Source organism: Halichoerus grypus, chromosome X, assembly GCF_964656455.1.
Source record: "Halichoerus grypus chromosome X, mHalGry1.hap1.1, whole genome shotgun sequence".
Classification (NCBI taxonomy): Eukaryota; Metazoa; Chordata; class Mammalia; order Carnivora; family Phocidae; genus Halichoerus; species Halichoerus grypus.
The window spans coordinates 89861747-89879941 of NC_135727.1; the positions used below are offsets into that span (position 1 = coordinate 89861747).

General features: G+C 41.2%; 1 protein-coding gene across 1 annotated transcript in view; it reads right to left on the minus strand.

The window, feature by feature from the left end:
- Window positions 1-481: 481 nt before the first annotated feature.
- Window positions 482-18195, minus strand: part of PAGE4 (PAGE family member 4) — a 162079-nt gene continuing 144365 nt past the window's right edge. Inside the window, exons 3-6 of the mRNA XM_078065505.1 lie at window positions 4471-4556; window positions 3889-3994; window positions 1810-1935; window positions 482-584 (exon numbers count right to left, since the gene is read on the minus strand). Coding sequence (XP_077921631.1) covers window positions 568-584; window positions 1810-1935; window positions 3889-3994; window positions 4471-4556 — 335 coding nt within the window. The 3' untranslated portion in view covers window positions 482-567. The remainder of the gene's footprint in view (window positions 585-1809; window positions 1936-3888; window positions 3995-4470; window positions 4557-18195) is intronic.

Genomic DNA, 18195 nt, shown 5'->3' on the forward strand with positions numbered 1-18195 from the left:
CCAGGGTCCTGGGATCGAGCCCTGCATCAGGCTCCCTGCTCCGCGGGAAGCCTGCTTCTCCCTCTCCCATTCCCCCTGCTTGTATTCCCTCTCTCGCTGTCTCTCTCTGTCAAATAAATAAATAAAATCTTTAAAAAAAATAAATAGGGGCGCCTGGGTGGCTCAGTCGTTAAGCGTCTGCCTTCGGCTCAGGTCATGATCCCGGAGTCCTGGGATCGAGCCCCGCATCGGGCTCCCTGCTCAGCGGGAAGCCTGCTTCTCCCTCTCTCACTCCCCCTGCTTGTGTTCCCTTTCTCACTGTGTCTCTCTCTATCAAATAAATAAAATCTTTAAAAAAATAAAAATAAAAATAAATAAATAAATAGCACTTCTATAGACCAGCTCTAAATAGAACATAGTTTTTTTTAAAATACCATTTATAATAGTATCAGATTCCTAGGTACAGATTTAACAAAAGATATGCATGACGACTTCAGAGCAAACTTTTAAATCTTTATTGAGAGAATTTAAGCCAAATTATCAATATAACAGACTGTATGTGTGGCTTCAGCTTCTCGTCTTTTTAATTTATGACTGTCCATCACCTAAAACATAAACGTAACAGTTGCGTACATCACTTAGCAGAACTTTAGACAATAACAAAAGTACAAAAAGGACACTACGGCTTTAGTTTTATAAGATGAACCTAAAACCAGAACCCTAACCACTGCATAGACTTCTAAACTAATGTACATTTTCAGGCTTTTTAACTTTTCTAACTCTTTAAACGCATCACTCTTTTTGGTGGCATGGAGAAACACAGATTTCTCAAACCCAGAACAGATTAAATTCCAAGAGCTTATTTAAAGATAATTTTAAATAGCGAGCAAAATATGCCGGTGATCTCAGTTAAAAGAAAATCAACCAAGTAGAAACTCCAAGAAGCAAAACAAACAAGTAAACCCAGTGTAATTCGCATTCATTCAAATTCATTCACTTGAAATGGTCTTCTAATTATCCATATTAGCTAAAATAATAATGTCATACTTGGAATTGTTTTAACTACATAGAGGGCAAAGGACATTACTCCATTTGGTTGGTCTCTTTGGTGCAAAATTATTTCGCTGATCTAGCTCAACCTTTATATGGTCTATTTATACTATGGTGGCCATTTTGTTCATTTGCACCTATCGTCCTGGTGTAAGCAGTCAACAGCACTCCCTTTAACTCTCAAGAGTGTCCTGGTTTAGATGATGATAATTACATGATCACCAAAAAAAAAAAAAAAAAAATTACAGACCACACTAATTATAAGCCACTGCCATCACAGATGACATTAAAATGTGAAGGAAAATATCACCATTTCTCATTTGTAGAGCTCACAATTTAAAAAAAAAAAAATCAACAAACTAACCCATAAAAACAAAACAAAGAGATCCATATTATTTTTTGGTGTCTAAAAGATACAAAAGATATAGTTATTTTTGAGAGACAGTTTAGGCAAATTAAAAGAAAATCAATACTACTGTGTTGTTTAGATATCCAGTTGATATTTGGGTATGTTAAATAATTCATGTACTTTAAAAAGTATTCGACCACTTGCATTGGGTTTCCAAGGACTTCTATTCCAAAGTAATAATACTTCCATATTTTATAATTCAACAACATGGCTTTGACTTATTTTTTTGCTCTGACTCTGTCTTTGAATCTAACATTTCATGTATGAACTACCTTCCAAATAATCTTTATATTTGTGATTTGTTACAAAGGTATGATAATACTGCAGAAAAAAAACAACCCCATGACTTGTATTCTTAATGGATAACTTACCTGGTTCTCGAATTTTAGCAGGTGTTACGTTAGGTGGAGTCTTCCCTTTCACATCAGGGCCATCTCCAAGCTCACCCCCAGTCTTTTCCAGACCCTTTTCCTGGCTTTCAACTTCCAATTCAAGTTCTTATATAAATAAACAGAATTATTAATGTAAGCAGTAAACCATAAATTCATCTTACTAAATAAAGCTCTGTAGGTTAGTACTGTAATAAATGTGATGTATAAAAATGCAATGAGCATTAAAGAGTTTTCTGCTAGAAAATGGAGTTGTTTCTCATATATTATCTCCTCTACGAAGCTTTTCCTTTTCTAAAATGGTTTTAAGACAACTTAGTTGTTACCTTTGTAACCTATATACACTTCTATTATTATACTTATTAGATCAGCTATTTGTTTACATGAATTTCTGGCAAGATTGTGAGCTCAAGACAGAAATCATTCTCTCATTTATATTTTTTTCCTCAGCATCTAATACATTACCTGCCACCAAGCAGGCCCCAATAAATTACTGAAAAAAGTCATTACAAATAGTAAGACGAGACAAACCCAAGCTGAAGAATATTTTACAAAACAAATGGTTTGGATTCCAAAAAATGTCAATCATGAAAGACAAAGAAAGACTGAAGTACACTTCCAGGAAAAAGGAGTCCAAAGAGAGATGACAACTAAATACAGCGGGTGGTTCTGGGTTGATCCTGGATCAGGAAAAAATAATGGTATAAAAGATACTACTAAGCCAAGGGGCGCCTGGGTGGCTCAGTCGTTAAGCGTCTGCCTTCGGCTCAAGTCATGATCCCAGGGTCCTGGCCCCGCATCGGGCTCCCTGCTCAGCGGGAAGCCTGCTTCTCCCTCTCCCACTCCCCCTGCTTGTGTTCCCTCTCTCGCTGCGTCTCTGTCAAATAAATAAATAAATAAAATCTCAAAAAAAAATTACTAAGCCAACTAAAAAAACTGGATATTACTAGGCCAACAGACTACATATTAATGTTTTCTTAATGTTAAAATTCCTAAATTTGATCATTGTACTGGGGTTATGTAAAATAATATCCCCTTTTTTTAGGAAACAGATACTGAATTACCTTGACAGTAAAGAGTTATATTTGAAATTTACTCTCAGATGGTTGATATTTGAAATTTACTCTCGGATGGTTTAGCAATAATAATATGTGTATTACTATCTAAAGAAAGGGTGATATGTGGCACAAGGTTAGCAATTTGTGAATTGAGATAGAGGATACAAGAATACACTGTACTTTCTTATAACCTTTCTGTAAGCTTTAAATCTTTTCTAAGTAAAAAGTTAAAAAAAAAAAAAAGTACGTGACAACTAGGGGCACCTGGGTAGCTCAGTCAGTTGAGCGTCCGACTCTCGATTTCGGCTCAGGTCATGATCCCAGTGTCGTGGGATCGAGCCCCACATAGGGCTCTGCGCTCAGCAGGGAGTCTGCTTGAGATTCTCGATCTCCCTCTCCCCCACCCCTCCCTCCACTCACACAACCACACACAGGCCCCTCTCTCTCTAAAGTAAATCAATCTTTAAAAAAAAAAGAATATGTGACAACTAGATTATGGTTCAGGGAAACAAAAATATTGAAGACTTTAACAGCCACTAGGAAAGGATTTCACATTTTTGTTTCTCTATGATTTTCAAAAATTACAATCTAAGAACTAACCAAAATATATCTAGGTTTGCTCAAATGTTTGATGCAATGACTTAAGAAGCCCAGAAAACAGCATTCAAAAAAGGCCAAATTTAACTAGTGATATAGTGTAAATTCTATCTAAATTTAATGTTGTTTCCCTTGATTTGCTAATATAGAGCCCTGGCAAGAACTGTATTTTCCAAGCATGCCAAATAATATTTTCCAAGCATGCCAAATAGTTTTAATTCACCATGGGATGGTGAAGTGCTGAAAGAAGGAACACTTATCAGAGAGGGACTGTAGTCAGCTGCAAACTCCACCTTTCCCTTACCAAACAGGTTTCCAGCCAATTTTCAGGGAACCCTTTATCCATTTCTATTACTAATACAACCTCCTAAATGAAATACAACATGTTTCTCCATCCCCTCATCACCTTGAACCCCACATGCTCCTTCTTCTCCCTCTTGTCCAAGCTCAATATCCAGATCCTCAGCTGGTGGTTCCTCTTTTTGCAGTGTTTTTTTACCCGGTTGCTTAGCCTTGGGGGAGGGTAGGTGCAAATAAAGAGTATTGATATTAATACTATAATGATAGAAGGCGCAAATATACATACTACATGGAGATAATTAATCACAAATCTGAATTTTCCCTATGCTCTTCTCTGTAAGTATTCAATAAAATTACTCTTTCTTATAAAGAAAATATTCTAAGAAAAGAATTATCTGCAAGGACCAATAATTCTGGAAAACTTTTTAATCTTTTCTGAGATGTATTACCTGTTTATTAACAAGTACAATAGAAAAATCATAGAGACGAGTTCCAGGCTCAATTTACGTAGCCAGGCAACAACAGAATATAAGTCTTTTTGCTCAGTCTCTTTCGTGGGATTAATTTTTCACCCATTTTCAGCAAGGAAGTCCTTTAAACAACAGATCTATATTGGTTCAACAACTTTTTCAATGGTTTTTCATAAAAATTATTTCTGCCAATGGAAGTAAGACGTTAAAGCACTCACAACCCCAGGTTCATCCAGCTTAGAAGGCTTTTTTCCATCTCTCTTTCCTCTAGATCTTGATCTTACTCGAGCACTCATATTTCTCACTGAAAGTAGAAAATCGTTAACTGAAAATTGTAAGAAAACAATAATTATACTGGACTATCTTCACAGCCAACTGCTGATTATAAATTCTTTTTTTACATTTTTTGAGATTTCCAAAATAAATCTTGAATTAATAACAACTGCCTATTTTCCAATCACATCAAATTAGGCTGTCTACAAAATCTGTTTCACAGCAATCTGGCAGACAAGGGACCTTCAAGTACTTGAAAAAAGACATACAACTTTCCCAAAGAGATTTAGTTTCACAACTGGACTCCCCACTATGAAGAGATTTCATAATATATAGCCCTGTCCACCTCCCCACTGACCATTTTCAATTCTGTGCTCTGTCAGCAGTTTCAGGTGCCTCCAGGACTCAGATGCCTCCAATAGCACCCCTTAGACTCCCCCCATCTTCATCGGGCACCCTCCCCTTCACAGCCCATCATTCTCCCTTTCCCAGCACCCCCACCACAAAGGTCATGGTGGCCATACCTGTGAGGAGGATAACGACCTCAAGGAATTTACTCCCCAGAGACCAGGAACCACACTGCCCCTAACCACCGAAAGACAGACAGCACCCTCCTCACACTCACTCAAACTTGAACTCCTGGGTGGACAAATCTGCGGACCTACCGATTGAGTCTCAGTGAGAAAAAATCCACAAGTAAGACTGGCCCTGCTCAGCTCAGCACCCGGAACGTGCTGCGCATGCGCCCACACCAACCACCAAGGGGCAAGTGCTGGGCACTGCGCATGTGCACTGCATCGGGCAAGTGCCGTAGGGGGAAGGGCTTCCTTGCCCCCCGAGGCCTCACTAAAAATTCCCGAATCTGTCCTCTATCGGCAGTTCCCAGTGTCTCCAAGACCCAGATACCTCAAATAACATCGCCAAGATTCGTCCCATCTTCATCTCACCCCCCCTTCCTCACCTGCCCGCCATCCTCCCTTGTCTCGGCGCCCCCCCCAACAAAGACAAAAGCCATGGCAACCGCAAGACCCGTGAAGAGAAATACGATTACCCCAAGAACCTTGCTCCTCGGAGACCTGCCTGAAGCCCACTGGCTCTTTCCTTACTCACTCACACTTAAAACTCCTGGGAGAATGATCAAGTCTCAGTGAGAAAGAATCCAGACAGAAAGACGCGACTTGCACAGCTCCGCACCCAGAGCTTTTTGCACACGTCCCACACCAAAGGCTGATGGGAAGGCGCGTAGCACTGGACACGTGCACTGCCGCAGCACGTGCCACGTGGTATGGCTTCCCCTCCCCCCACCAGGGCCGTGCCCAAAATTCCCAAATCTGCCCTCTTTCAGCTCCTGGTGCCTCCGGGACCCAGATACATCAAATGATGCCCCAAGCTCTGTCCCATCTTCATATGACCCCCTCCCCTCCACAGCCCACCATCCTCACTCGTTCTCCACCGTGACAAGAGCCATGGTAGCTGCAACACCCATGAGAAGAACAAAGACCTCGGGGGCTTTCTGCCACAGAGGCCAGGAACTACACGGTCCTGCCCACCCAAAGCCCACTAGCTCTCTCCTCAAACTCACATTTAAACTTCTAGACTGATCTGGAGACCTACCTATTGAGTCTCAGACAGCGAGAAAGAATCCAGACAGAACGATGCAATCTGCACTGCACTGCACCCGGACCGCGTTGCACACAGCCCCACACCAATGGCTGATGGGACAGTGTGGGCACTGGGCACGCGCACTGCATCACGCATGCGCTTCGTGGGCGGGGCTGTCTCATCCCTTCATCCGGGACCCCACCGAGGATTCCGTAATCTGTCCTTTGTCGGCAGTACCTGATGCCTCTGGCACCCAGATACCTCAAATAACATCCCCAAGACGCACCCCAACTTCATCTGACCCCTTTACAGCCCACCGTCCTCCCTTGTCCTGGCCCCGCCACGGCAAGGGCCATGGCAGCCACAGGACCTTTGAGGAGAAAGAGGACGAGTTGGAGGAACTTCCTTCTCAGAGACTACAGATCTCTCTGCCCCGATCCATCTGAGTCTTGCTGGCCCCCCCTCACACTCATGCATTCACGCCTATTCACATTTACACTTGCCGAGAGACAGGAGAGAGCCTGTTGGAGAATCAGAAAGGGCATGAAAATGGTATCTATCTTCCGTTGCCACCTAAACACAACCTCTGCGGAGTCAACTTCACCAGCCAATCCCAAGCTTCGGAGGTATGTGTAATAACACCTGTGGGTATGCACGGCGATGTGTGTGTCACATAGGCTGTGGATCCAGCCTTCCCCAACCAAGCAGAAACTCTGCCCCGCCTGGAGCAGGGCATTGTTTCTGAGTCCTGGAAGACTTGTCCTTCCCTTCTCCACCCCCAAAATCTTTCAGTGTGTCTAGGACTGTTCCCAGCCCTGCATTTCACCTGCCAATTGGCTCTCCAAATTTTCTCCTCAGTGCAGCTGTCCCAGGGGCCCTCAAGAGAATCTTTAGTCTCCCCAGAGATGTGTGAAAGCTTTTAGGCTCTGAAAGTGTGCAAAGCCATTTTAAGCATGAGAGGAATCCAGAAAATGCAAAGAAACGGATTGATAAATCCAAATCCAAATGTATAAGCTTTAAAACTCGTACACATCTTGTAACCCAGCACTCGTACTTCTAAAAACTTTATGTTAGGGCACCTGGGTGGCTCAGTCGGTTCAGCGTCTGCCTTCCACTCAGGTCATGATCCTAGGGTCCCGGGATCGAGTCCCGCATCAGGCTCCCAGCTCAGTGGGGAGTCTGCTTCTCCCTCTACCCTCCCCCCTGCTCATGATCTCTCTCTTTCACTCTCTCTCTCTCAAATAAATAAATAAAATCTTAAAAAAATAAAACTTTATGTTAAGGAAACTGTCTTGGATGTGAACAAAGATTTAGATACATGGGACTTCCAAAGCAGCTTAATTTATAAAAAGAATGGTCATGGACTTGCTATATAAATAAATTGCAGCACATTTGAAAATGAAATGTGGCCACCATCAAAACCAATACTGAATAATGTCTGCTGTCATATTGGTGCTGCTCACATTGAGTTATTAACTTGAAACAGCTGGTTATGTAGCCTTGTGTATGTGCAGCACGATCCCAAAAGAAGAGAGAGGCTTTGGAAAAGTTCGCCTCCTACTCCTCTCAGACAGTAAATAGACTTTGTTTTCCTGAAGCCAGCAAGTTCCAGGGCTCCAAAGACACATGGTACTCCCCAGGTAACACAGCAGGTAAAATGCAGTCCTCAGGGTTGTAGGTCTCCTGCCTCTGGTAAACCTCCAAAAGCTTCACCATCACCTAGGTGGTCTGGTCCTCCACTGTCAGGGGAAGAATGAGGGGAGGGGAGGGGAGGGGAAGAGGAGGAGGACAGCCGCCCACTGCTCCTGCTTTTGGGAAACAACGGCAGGTGGATACCCATAAGACAGAAAGGACTTTGCCCTGCCCTGCCCTATCTCCACCCCCTACCAAAAACCCTTTCTGTCTTTCATTCCCAAACCCTGCAGGTTACCTTTAGAGAAGCACACATTCTTTGATCGTTAGAAAGATCCCCTGTGGCAGAAGCAGAATTGCCACGTTACTCCCTCTCTTCTTCCCTCTCTCCCCTCCTCTCACCCTCCCTGTCTCATACAGACAAGCTCTAGAGTCAATTTAGAGCCAAGTGTAAAGAATATATAATTTTTCCTTAATCTCACTAATTAGGGATAACCACTTTTAATATCTAATCAGGAGCTGTTCCTACAACTCAGATCTTCATGTGTATGAAATAAAGATTTATTGAGAAGGACTGAGGTCTCATACTCTTTAATCAGCATAAACTGTGGGATCTGACCTCAGTCTCATGTTTCCCCTCAGGTAAGCTCTTTTATTGGCTCTTAGTCATTTCCTGTTATCTCTTGGAAAGGCTATCTGCTGCCCAGCTGTTTCCCTGACCTTGGTGCTTTGTCTGTTGGCAGCAGCTGTGCTCTCTGGGTAGGATCAAGTTTCTTCAGGACGCTGGGAAGATGGGGTCCTGTCTGTGTGAGAGCTTGGAGTCTAAACTGAAAAAAAAAATCCAATCTGCCCAGTGCTGCAAGCCTTCCGGGTAACCTCATACTCGGACAGCGTTAGGACAGAGCAACTGCTCTGACCAAGGACAATCAGGTACTCCCAAGCCCTTGTTTGTATCCTTGTGAAGACTGTAGGTATCATTTCATTTTATTTGTTTTATGGCACAAGTAAAACCTGTTCCTTACAAATAATTCAGTCAACTAAGAATTGCTCGGTCCCACTGTCATGTCATGATTATTTAAATCCCAGCATGAGGTCATCTAATTCTGGGTAGAATTAACGCCTGGAAGTAACAGTGTTGTTGCTAGGACCACTGAGGGGAGCCACATGGCATCCCTTTATGCCATTCCTGTCCCTCCCCTCCCTCACCATAGCAGAGGGAAAAGAGATTTTTTTGTCCATCCATTTACCATTGTTGGAGGTGATGATCAAGAATGGGGACTAGCGACTGTGCCCAGTCTGGAGTGGAACAGGTATCAGGGTCCAACCCCAGGCCAAGGCCCAGGTGGTACACGGGCCAAAGGTGAGCCCTTTTCAGACTGTCCGAAGACCCACTGGGAGAAATGTGATATATGCTACCTGGGTCAGCTGTGAGCAGGATGTACAGACACAAGGCCGTGGTGAAGCCACGGTGAGGGGAGGCAGCTGTGACTGTGCTGAGTGGGTGCTGACCCAGCCTGCGTCCGATACCTGGAGGAGGGGAAGAGTCAGGGTCACGTACTGACTGCGAGTGTGTGCTTCCGAGGGAGATGATGGTGGTGGGGAGGGCTCTGTTCTTCCCTGTCTTGTCTTCTGCTGGCCTAGGTACTGCCCCTGTGGGTCTGAGTGTGGACCACACCTGGGAGTTACTGCTCACAACCACCACCCTCATGTGCAGTTGGGAGAAATCCCAACAGCTAGCCTTGGAGAGAGAGAGCAATAGAGGGTATACAGCTAGGGTGTATGAGTTGTGTCTGTGGTGAGCCCCAACAGCTCACGTAACTCATCCGCACCCCTTTAGATGAGGGAGAGGAAGCAGGTTTAGAGGTTCATGAGAAACTCCTGACACTCTCAGTATCTCTCAGTTAGTAATGCACTAAGCATTCTTTCCCAGCAATCTCCCTTTTGGGATTCATTGTAAAGGTATATTCATCCAAGTAGACTGTGGTATATATACAACAGTTGTAAGAATGCAAAAAGTGCCTGTGTGTTCAGTAATGTATTTGCTCATAGGAGCTGCAGTAACACTAGACAATGGAAATTTTGCAGCCATTGAAGAATTAGATCAATTAACATATAGTGGTATATACTGATGTCCATTAATTAAGGTTAAATAATACCAAAAAGGCATAGAATACTATAGTATGATTTTATTTTTTTTTTTAAGATTTTATTTATTTATTTGACAGGGAGAGACACAGCGGGAGAGGGAACACAAGCAGGGGGAGTAGGAGAGGGAGAAGCAGGCTTCCCGCTGAGCAGGGAGCCCGATGTGGGGCTCGATCCCAGGACCCTGGGATCATGACCTGAGCCAAAGGCAGACACTTAACGACTGAGCCACCCAGGCGCCCCTGATTTTGTTTGTTTTAAACAGACACATGTGTGTCTATGTGTGTGTTTTTTGTTGATTATTTCTCATCTTTTTGCTATTATAAGAAAAATTGGAATGAACATCTTATTCTTGTGCTGTAGCACACTTTTCTCATATTGGAATGTATTCCTGGAAACTGAATTGCTGGATGAAAGGAAAGTGGGAGCTTTAAATGTTTTTAATTTGTCTTGCTAGATGACTCAAAAATAGGAGAAATCATTTTATACTCCAGCTTGTGTATAAGAAGGCCTGTTTTCTTTTTTTAAAAAAGATTTTATTTATTTGAGAGAGAGAGCATGCACACAGGTGGGGGAGGGGCAGAGGGAGAGGGAGAAGCAGACTCCCCGCTGAGCAGGGAGCCCGACACAGGGCTCAATCCCAGGACCCTGGGATCATGACCTGAGCCGAAGGCAGATGCTTAACCGACTGAGCCACCCAGGCGCCCCAAGAAGGCCTGTTTTCTTCCACCCTTGCAATTGTTGGGTATAACTTTAGTTCTTTTTCTGCTATTTTGATGGGAGAAAATGTTACCATACTAGTATCTGCATTTGCATTCTTGATAAATAATAAAGTTGAACATTATTACTCAAGTAATTCATGCTCATAGTAAAAAAAAACCCATAAAGTCAGAAAGGGGAGAATTGAGAAATAACCCTGGGATTCCAGCATTCATTAAAAACCTCTCTTCTGGGGTGACTGGGTGGCTCAGTAAGTTAAGCATCTGACTCTTGATTTCAGCTCAGGTCGTGAACTCAGGATTGTGATATCAAGCCCCAAGTCGGTTCCGCACTGGTCGTGGAGCCTGCTTAAGATTCTCTCTCCCTTTCCCTCCACCCCTCCCCCTCCTCTCCCTCTCATAAAAAAAACTCTCTTCTCTTTGTCATTTTAATGCATATATTTCCATATATATATGTCTTACACATTCATTCTAGATTATCATCCATGCTGCAGCAGACATCCTCATGAATCATTGCCTGCCTACTTCCTTAATGATTTCTTTTTTTTTTTTTTAAAGATTTTATTCATTTATTTGACAGAGAGAGACAACACAAGCAAGGGGAGTGGGAGAGGGAGAAGCAGGCTCCCCGCAGAGCAGGGAGCCCGATGTGGGACTCGATCCCAGGACCCTGGGATCATGACCTGAGCCGAAGGCAGTCGCCCAACCGACTGAGCCACCCAGGCGCCCCCTTAATGATTTCTTTAGGAAAAAAATTCTACATGAAGAAATAAGGGCTTAAGGGTATTTACAACTTGCCTGACATCACACCCTCTGGCAAGGTATTCCAGGAATTAAACCTATCTGATCCCACTGCCTTTGCTCATTTCTTTACATTGTGCTGCCGCATGGATCTGCCAGTTCCCTTGAATCCTTTAGCTCAAGAAGAAGCTTAGCAACCCCATGACCATCATCCATAAGAGGTGATGTGGTGTTAAGTACCCATATGTGCTGGATCCAGCACTGGCACAGGTAACATCATGAGCTAAGTCATGGAAGCTGGTAGGTCCTAAAATGCTTGGAAACTGCAGAGGCCCCTGAGGCTAGAGATTCAGGCTCTGGGTGAGAGGGGGATCTTTTCTTTTGTGTCCTCGACCAACAGTAGAGTACAATAAGTGAATGAGTAGATTGACAATATAAATATTCTGTGAGGTAATTTTTTTAAATCACTGCCTGCTAATCATGAAGGAAGTTTTCATGATTGCAAAGGAGAGTTCCTGTAACTCTGATTGACAAAGCATGTCATTTTAAACTTTGACTCCAACAATCTGTAAACGCCAGATACCACTCATGCACATTTAGTTGTTGCACACACACTCGCGTGTATTCAGATAGCTATTACTTAGTGTCGGCATTTTTGGGTGGTTCACCTGAAGCCATGGAGAGGAAGGAAGCTTTTGTCCCTCTTGGCAGCTCCATCACCTGCAGAAATTGCCCTTTTTTCTCTCTTCCTTATACAGAAGCTTCCAGAGTTCCCTTTCTGTGCCAACCAATCCCCAATTTATAACTGTGCTTTCAGTCTTCTGTCCAGGGCTTCGCACCTGTGCTCATCCAGCTTTGGACTTTTCTCTCTCGGATGAGTTTCCACTTATGTACATATCCCTTGGTAGTCAGACGACTGGTGAAGGTACCTTGGTCATGCTGGCCTTTGCTGGCTCTTCTGCCTGTATATGCCTTTGCCAAAAATCAGTTCGTGCATGGGTTTATTTCTGGACTCTCTGCTTCGTTCCATTTATCTATCTTTATGTCAATATCATACTATTGTGATATAGTTTTATAATAATTCTTGAAATCTTGTTCTGGTTAATCTAGGTCCTTTGCATTTCCATATGAATTTTAGAATCAGCTTGTCAATTTCTACAAAAAATACTGCTGGGATTTTGATTGAGAATGTGTTAAATTTATAGATTAATTTGGGGAGAATCAACACCTTAACCATTTGGAGTCCTTAGACCCATAAACAAGATATATATCTCTCTATTTACTTAGGTCTTAATTTCTCTCAGCGGTGTTTTGTAGTTTTCAGTGTACATATCTTTCACTTCTTTTGTCAGATTTATCCCTATGTATTTCATATGTTTTATGGTATTGTAAATTCTATTGGATTTTATTTCAATTTTTTGTTCTTGCTAGTATATGGAAATAAAACTGACTCCTTTATATTGAGCTTGAATCCTGCAACTTTGCTAGACTCACTTGTTGATTTTAGTAGCTTTTAATTAGATTCCATCACATTTTCTGGGTGCCTGGGTGGCTCATTTGGTTAAGCATCTGACTTCAGCTCAGGTCATGATCCCAGGGTCCTAGGATCAAGTCCTGCATCGGGCTCCCTGCTCAGCACGGAGCCTGCTTCTCCCTCTGCCTGCCACTTTCTCGCACTCTCTCTCTCTCTGACAAATAAGTAAATAAAATCTTAAAAAAAAATAAAAATAAACTGTTAAAATATATTCCATCACATTTTCTATGAAAATGATCGTGTCATCTATGAGTAGACAGTTTTACTTATTCATTTCCAATCTGTATGCATTTTAATTTTACCTGATTACACTACCTAGAACTTTGAGTACAATATTGAATACAAGTGGTGAGAGTGGACATCTTTGTCTTATTCCTGATATTAGGGCAAAAGCATTCAATATTCTGCATCTGTTAAAACAATCATATGGGCTTTTTCTCTTTTGGTTTATTAATATGGTGGATTTCATTGATCGATTTTCAAATATTAAACCAGCCCTGTATTATTGAGATAAATTCCATTCAGTCATGATGTATTATCTTTTCAACATATTGTTGGGTTTAATATGTTAAAATCTTGTATCAAATTATTGTATCTATACTTATGAGGCAGACTGATCTGTAGTTTTCTATTGTCTTTATCTGGTTTTGGAATCAAGGAAATTCTGGCGTCATAGAATGAGTAGGAAAGTAGTCTTTCCTCTTCAATATTTTGGAAGAGTTCATATAGAATTGCTATTATTTACTCCTCAAATATTTGTTATAATTCTCCAGTGATGCCATTTGGGATTTGAGTATTCTTTGTGGGAACATTTTTTTTTTTCACTAAAATTTCAATTCCTTTAATAGATGAAGGGTTATTCAGGTTATCTATTTCTTCTTAAGTGAGCCTTGGTATTCTGCATCTTTCAGATTGTCTATTATATCTGCTGATTTTCTGCCTATATATTCTGTCAATTATTAAGAAAGAGATATTGGGGCACCTGGATGGCTCAGTTGATTAAGTGTCTGCCTTCAGCTCAGGCCATGATCCCAGGGTCCTGGGATCGAGCCCCATGTCGGGCTCCCTGCTCAATGAGGAGTCTGCTTCTCCCTCTCCCTCTGCTATTCCCCCTGCTTGTGCACGTGCTCGCTCTCTCTCTCTCTCTTTCTGTCCCTCTCTCTTTCTGTCAAATGAATAAATAAAATCTTTTAAAAAAAGAGATATTGAAATCTCAGGCTATAACTATGGATTTCTCTGACCACTTTCTTACACCATATACAAAAATAAATTCAAAATGGATTAAGTACCTAAATGTGAGACCTGAAAGCATAAAAATCCTAGAAGAGAGCACAGGCAGTAATTTCTCTGATATTGGCTGTAGCAACATTTGTCTAGATATGTCTCCTCAAGCAAAGGAAACAAAAGCAAAACTAAACTATTGGGACTACATCAAAATAAAAAGCTTCTTGGGGCACCTGGGTGGCTCATCGTTAAGCGTCTGCCTTCAGCTCAGGTCATGATCCCGGGGTCCTGGGATCGAGCCCGCATCGGGCTCCCTGCTCAGCGGGAAGCCTGCTTCTCCCTCTCCCACTCCCCCTGCTTGTGTTCCCTCTCTCACTGTGTCTCTCTCTGTCAAATAAATAAATAAAATCTTTAAAAAAAAAAAATAAAAATAAAAGCTTCTTCACAGCAAAGGAAACAGTCAACAAAACAAAAAGGCAACCTACTGAATGGGAGAAGATATTCGCAAATGACATATCTGATAAAGGGTTAGTATCCAAAATTTATTTTTTTTATTTTTTATTTCTTGAAGAAACAAATGAAATAGAAATTTATTTGCAATTGATGGTGATATAGACATAATACAGTCATTCATATATATGTGTGTGTATGTATATACATGCAAATATACATGATGAAAGTAATGAACTACAACATTTTTGTAATGAAGCTGATAATAAATACTAAAAAAATCATTTAAAAAAGCCTTCAGCATAGCAGTACACAGTCTTAGGTATATCTGATAATATGAAGGACTGCAGGACACACATATCAACCTAAAGATCCTAAAATATTATTGAACTTTTTTGCAGATAAATTCTCCCATTGTTATCATTACTTTCAAAATATCATTTGGAAACCTGTAGTCAAATTAGAAAATCAAATGGAACACAACACTGAGCTTTTGAAATTTTTAATAAATGCCAATGCTTGAAAACAAAGATTGTAAACAGGAAGGTATTGAAAAATGTCCCTTTAAGCAAGCATGGGAAGATCTGAATAAATTATACAATGAGAGCTCAAATAGTGTAAAAGATTTACTTTGAAATTCTGTAATTAGCTTTGTAATGTATCTTCTTATAAGAGTGCTTTTTTGAAAAGCTCTTATTCTTAATGGGGCAAATTTATATTCTGTAATAGATTGGAATAAAATTGAGAAAGCCTATAAGCTTGCAGCATCTAAATTAGGGAGGGCTTTCATATTGGCTAAAGAAAGTTCCTTTGAAGAAAGAAAAAATGATAGTACCTGTGAAAAATATTTTGGATGATTGTGTGTGTGTGTGTGTGTGTGTGTGTGTGTGTGTGTAAATGTATGTATACGTATACACACACAATTTAAGTGGAAAAAAGAAAGTAGAATTGAAAATATTCTCCTCTTTAGTAGAATTTGCCCTGCACTTGACATACCTTCGTGCCTGTAGGGTAAGCATTTTCTTGGCTAAAAATAGGATAGTATATAGAGAAATTTAAAGAAGTTTCAAACTTATCAGCTATGATGCAACTTTGAAGAATATCACTGGCTACTTTATTAAATCATTAAAAATACTAAAATTTTGAAAGAACACATAAAAATAGCACTAGCAACATATTATGAAAGAATATATTCTTAAGAAATATATTAAGGGGCACCTGGGTGGCTCAGTCATTAAGCATCCGCCTTCGGCTCAGGTCATGATCCCAGGGTCCTGGGATCGAGCCCCACATCGGGCTCCCTGCTCCGCGGGAAGCCTGCTTCTCCCTCTCCCACTCCCCCTGCTTGTGTTCCTGCTCTCACTAATTCTCTTTCTGTCAAATAAATAAATAAAATCTTAGAAATCAGAAATATGTTAAAATATGGAATACTTTTTATTATGTTCAGTTAGCCACTGTATAGTACATCATTAGTTTTTGATGTAGTGTTCAGTGATTCATTAGTTACATATAACACCCGGTGCACATCACAACACGAGCCCCCCTTAATACCCATCACCCTGTAACCCTAACCTCCTCCCCCTCCCCCCTTCCCTCTGAAACCCTCAGTTTGTTTCCCGGGGTCCATAGTCTCTCATGGTTCATCTCCCCCTCTGATTCCCCCCCTTCATTTTTCCCTTTCTTCTCCTAATGTCCTCCATGCTATTCCTTATGTTCCACATATAAGTGAAACCAAATGATATTGTCTTTCTCTGCTTGACTTACTTCACTTAGCATAATCTCCTCCAGTTCCATCCATGTTGATGCAAATGGTGGGTATTCATCCTTCTGATGGCTGAATAATATTCCATTGTATATATGGACCAAATCTTCTTTATCCATTCATCTGTTGAAGGGCATCTCGGCTCCTTCCACAGTTTGGCTATTGTGGACATTGTGCTGCTATGAACACTGGGGTGCATGTGCCCTTTCTTTTCATTACATCTGTGTCTTTGGGGTAAATACCTAGTAGTGCAGTTGCTGAGTCATAGGGTAGCTCTATTTTTAACATCCAAAATTTATATGGAACTTATAAAACTGAACATCCCAAAAACAAATAATCCAATTAAAAATGGGCAGAAGGCATGAACAGACATTTCTTCAAAGAGGACATCCAGATGGCCAACACATGAAAAGATGCTCAACATCACTGTGCATCAGGGAAACACAAATCAAAACTACAATGAGTTATCACCTAACACCTGTCAGAATGCCTAAAATCAACAACACAAGAAACAACAGGTGTTGGCGAAGATGTGGAGAAAAAGGGACCCTCTTGCAGTTGGTGGAAATGCAAATGTGTGCAGCCACTGTGGAAAACAGTATGGAGGTTTCTCAAAAAATTAAAAATATAAACACCATGAGATCCAGCAATTCCACTACTGGGTATTTACCCCATGAATACTAAAACACTAATTCGAAAAGATATATGCACCCCTATGTTTAGAGCAGCATTATTTACAATAGCCAAAGTATGGAAGCAGCCCAAGTGTGCTCAATAGATGAATGGATAAAGAAGTGGTACACACACACACACACACACACACACACACACTGGAATATTACTCAGCCATATAAAGGAGTGAAATCTTGCCATTAGTAATGACATGGATGGAGCTAGAGAGTATTATGCTAAGTGAAATAAGTTAGTCAGAGAAAGACAAACGTTATACAATTTCACTCATATGTGGAATTTAAGAAACAAAACAAACAAGCAAAGGGAAAGAAAAGAGAAAGAGAGAGGCAAACCAAGAAACAGACACTTAACTATAGAGAACAAACTGATGTTTACCAGAGGCGGGCTGTTGGCAGATGGGCTAAATAGGTGATGGGGATTTAGGAGTGCCCTTGTTGTGATGAGCACCAGGTGTTGTATGTAAGTCTTGAATCACTGTATTGTACACCTAAAACTAATATTACAGCTCTCTGTTAACTAACTGGAATTTAAAAACTTCAAAAAAGGGGAGCCTGGTTGGCTCAGTCGTAAAGCGTCTGCCTTCAGCTCAGGTTATGATCCCAGGGTCCTGGAATCGAGCCCTGCTCAGTAGGGAGGCCACTTCTCCCTCCGTCCCTCCTCCTGCTCATGCTCTCTCTCTCTTTCTCTCTCTCTCTCAAATAAATAAAATCTTTTTAAAAACTTAAAAAAATAAAGAGTATTTAGAGCCCCCCTGCCAAAGGATAATCAATTTAATCCTCCCCATATTAATGGTCTAAAGAAAAAACCATATGATCATGTCAATTGATGCAGAATAAGCATTTGACAAAATATAACATCCATTCATGATTTAAAAAAAAACCTTCAGCAAACTAGGACTAGAAGGAAATTTCCTGAAGTTGGTAAAAGGTATGTGCAAAAACCTATAGCTAACATAGTATTTGATGTTGGGAGACTGAGTGCTTTTCTTCAAAGATTAGGAATGAGGAAAAGATTTCCATTCTCATCATTTCTACTCAACAACATGCTGAAAATCTTTTTTTTTTTAAGATTTTATTTATTTATTTGACAGAGAGAGACACAGCGAGAGAGGGAACACAAGCAGGGGGAGTGGGAGAGGGAGAAGAACGCTTCCTGTACAGTAGGGAGC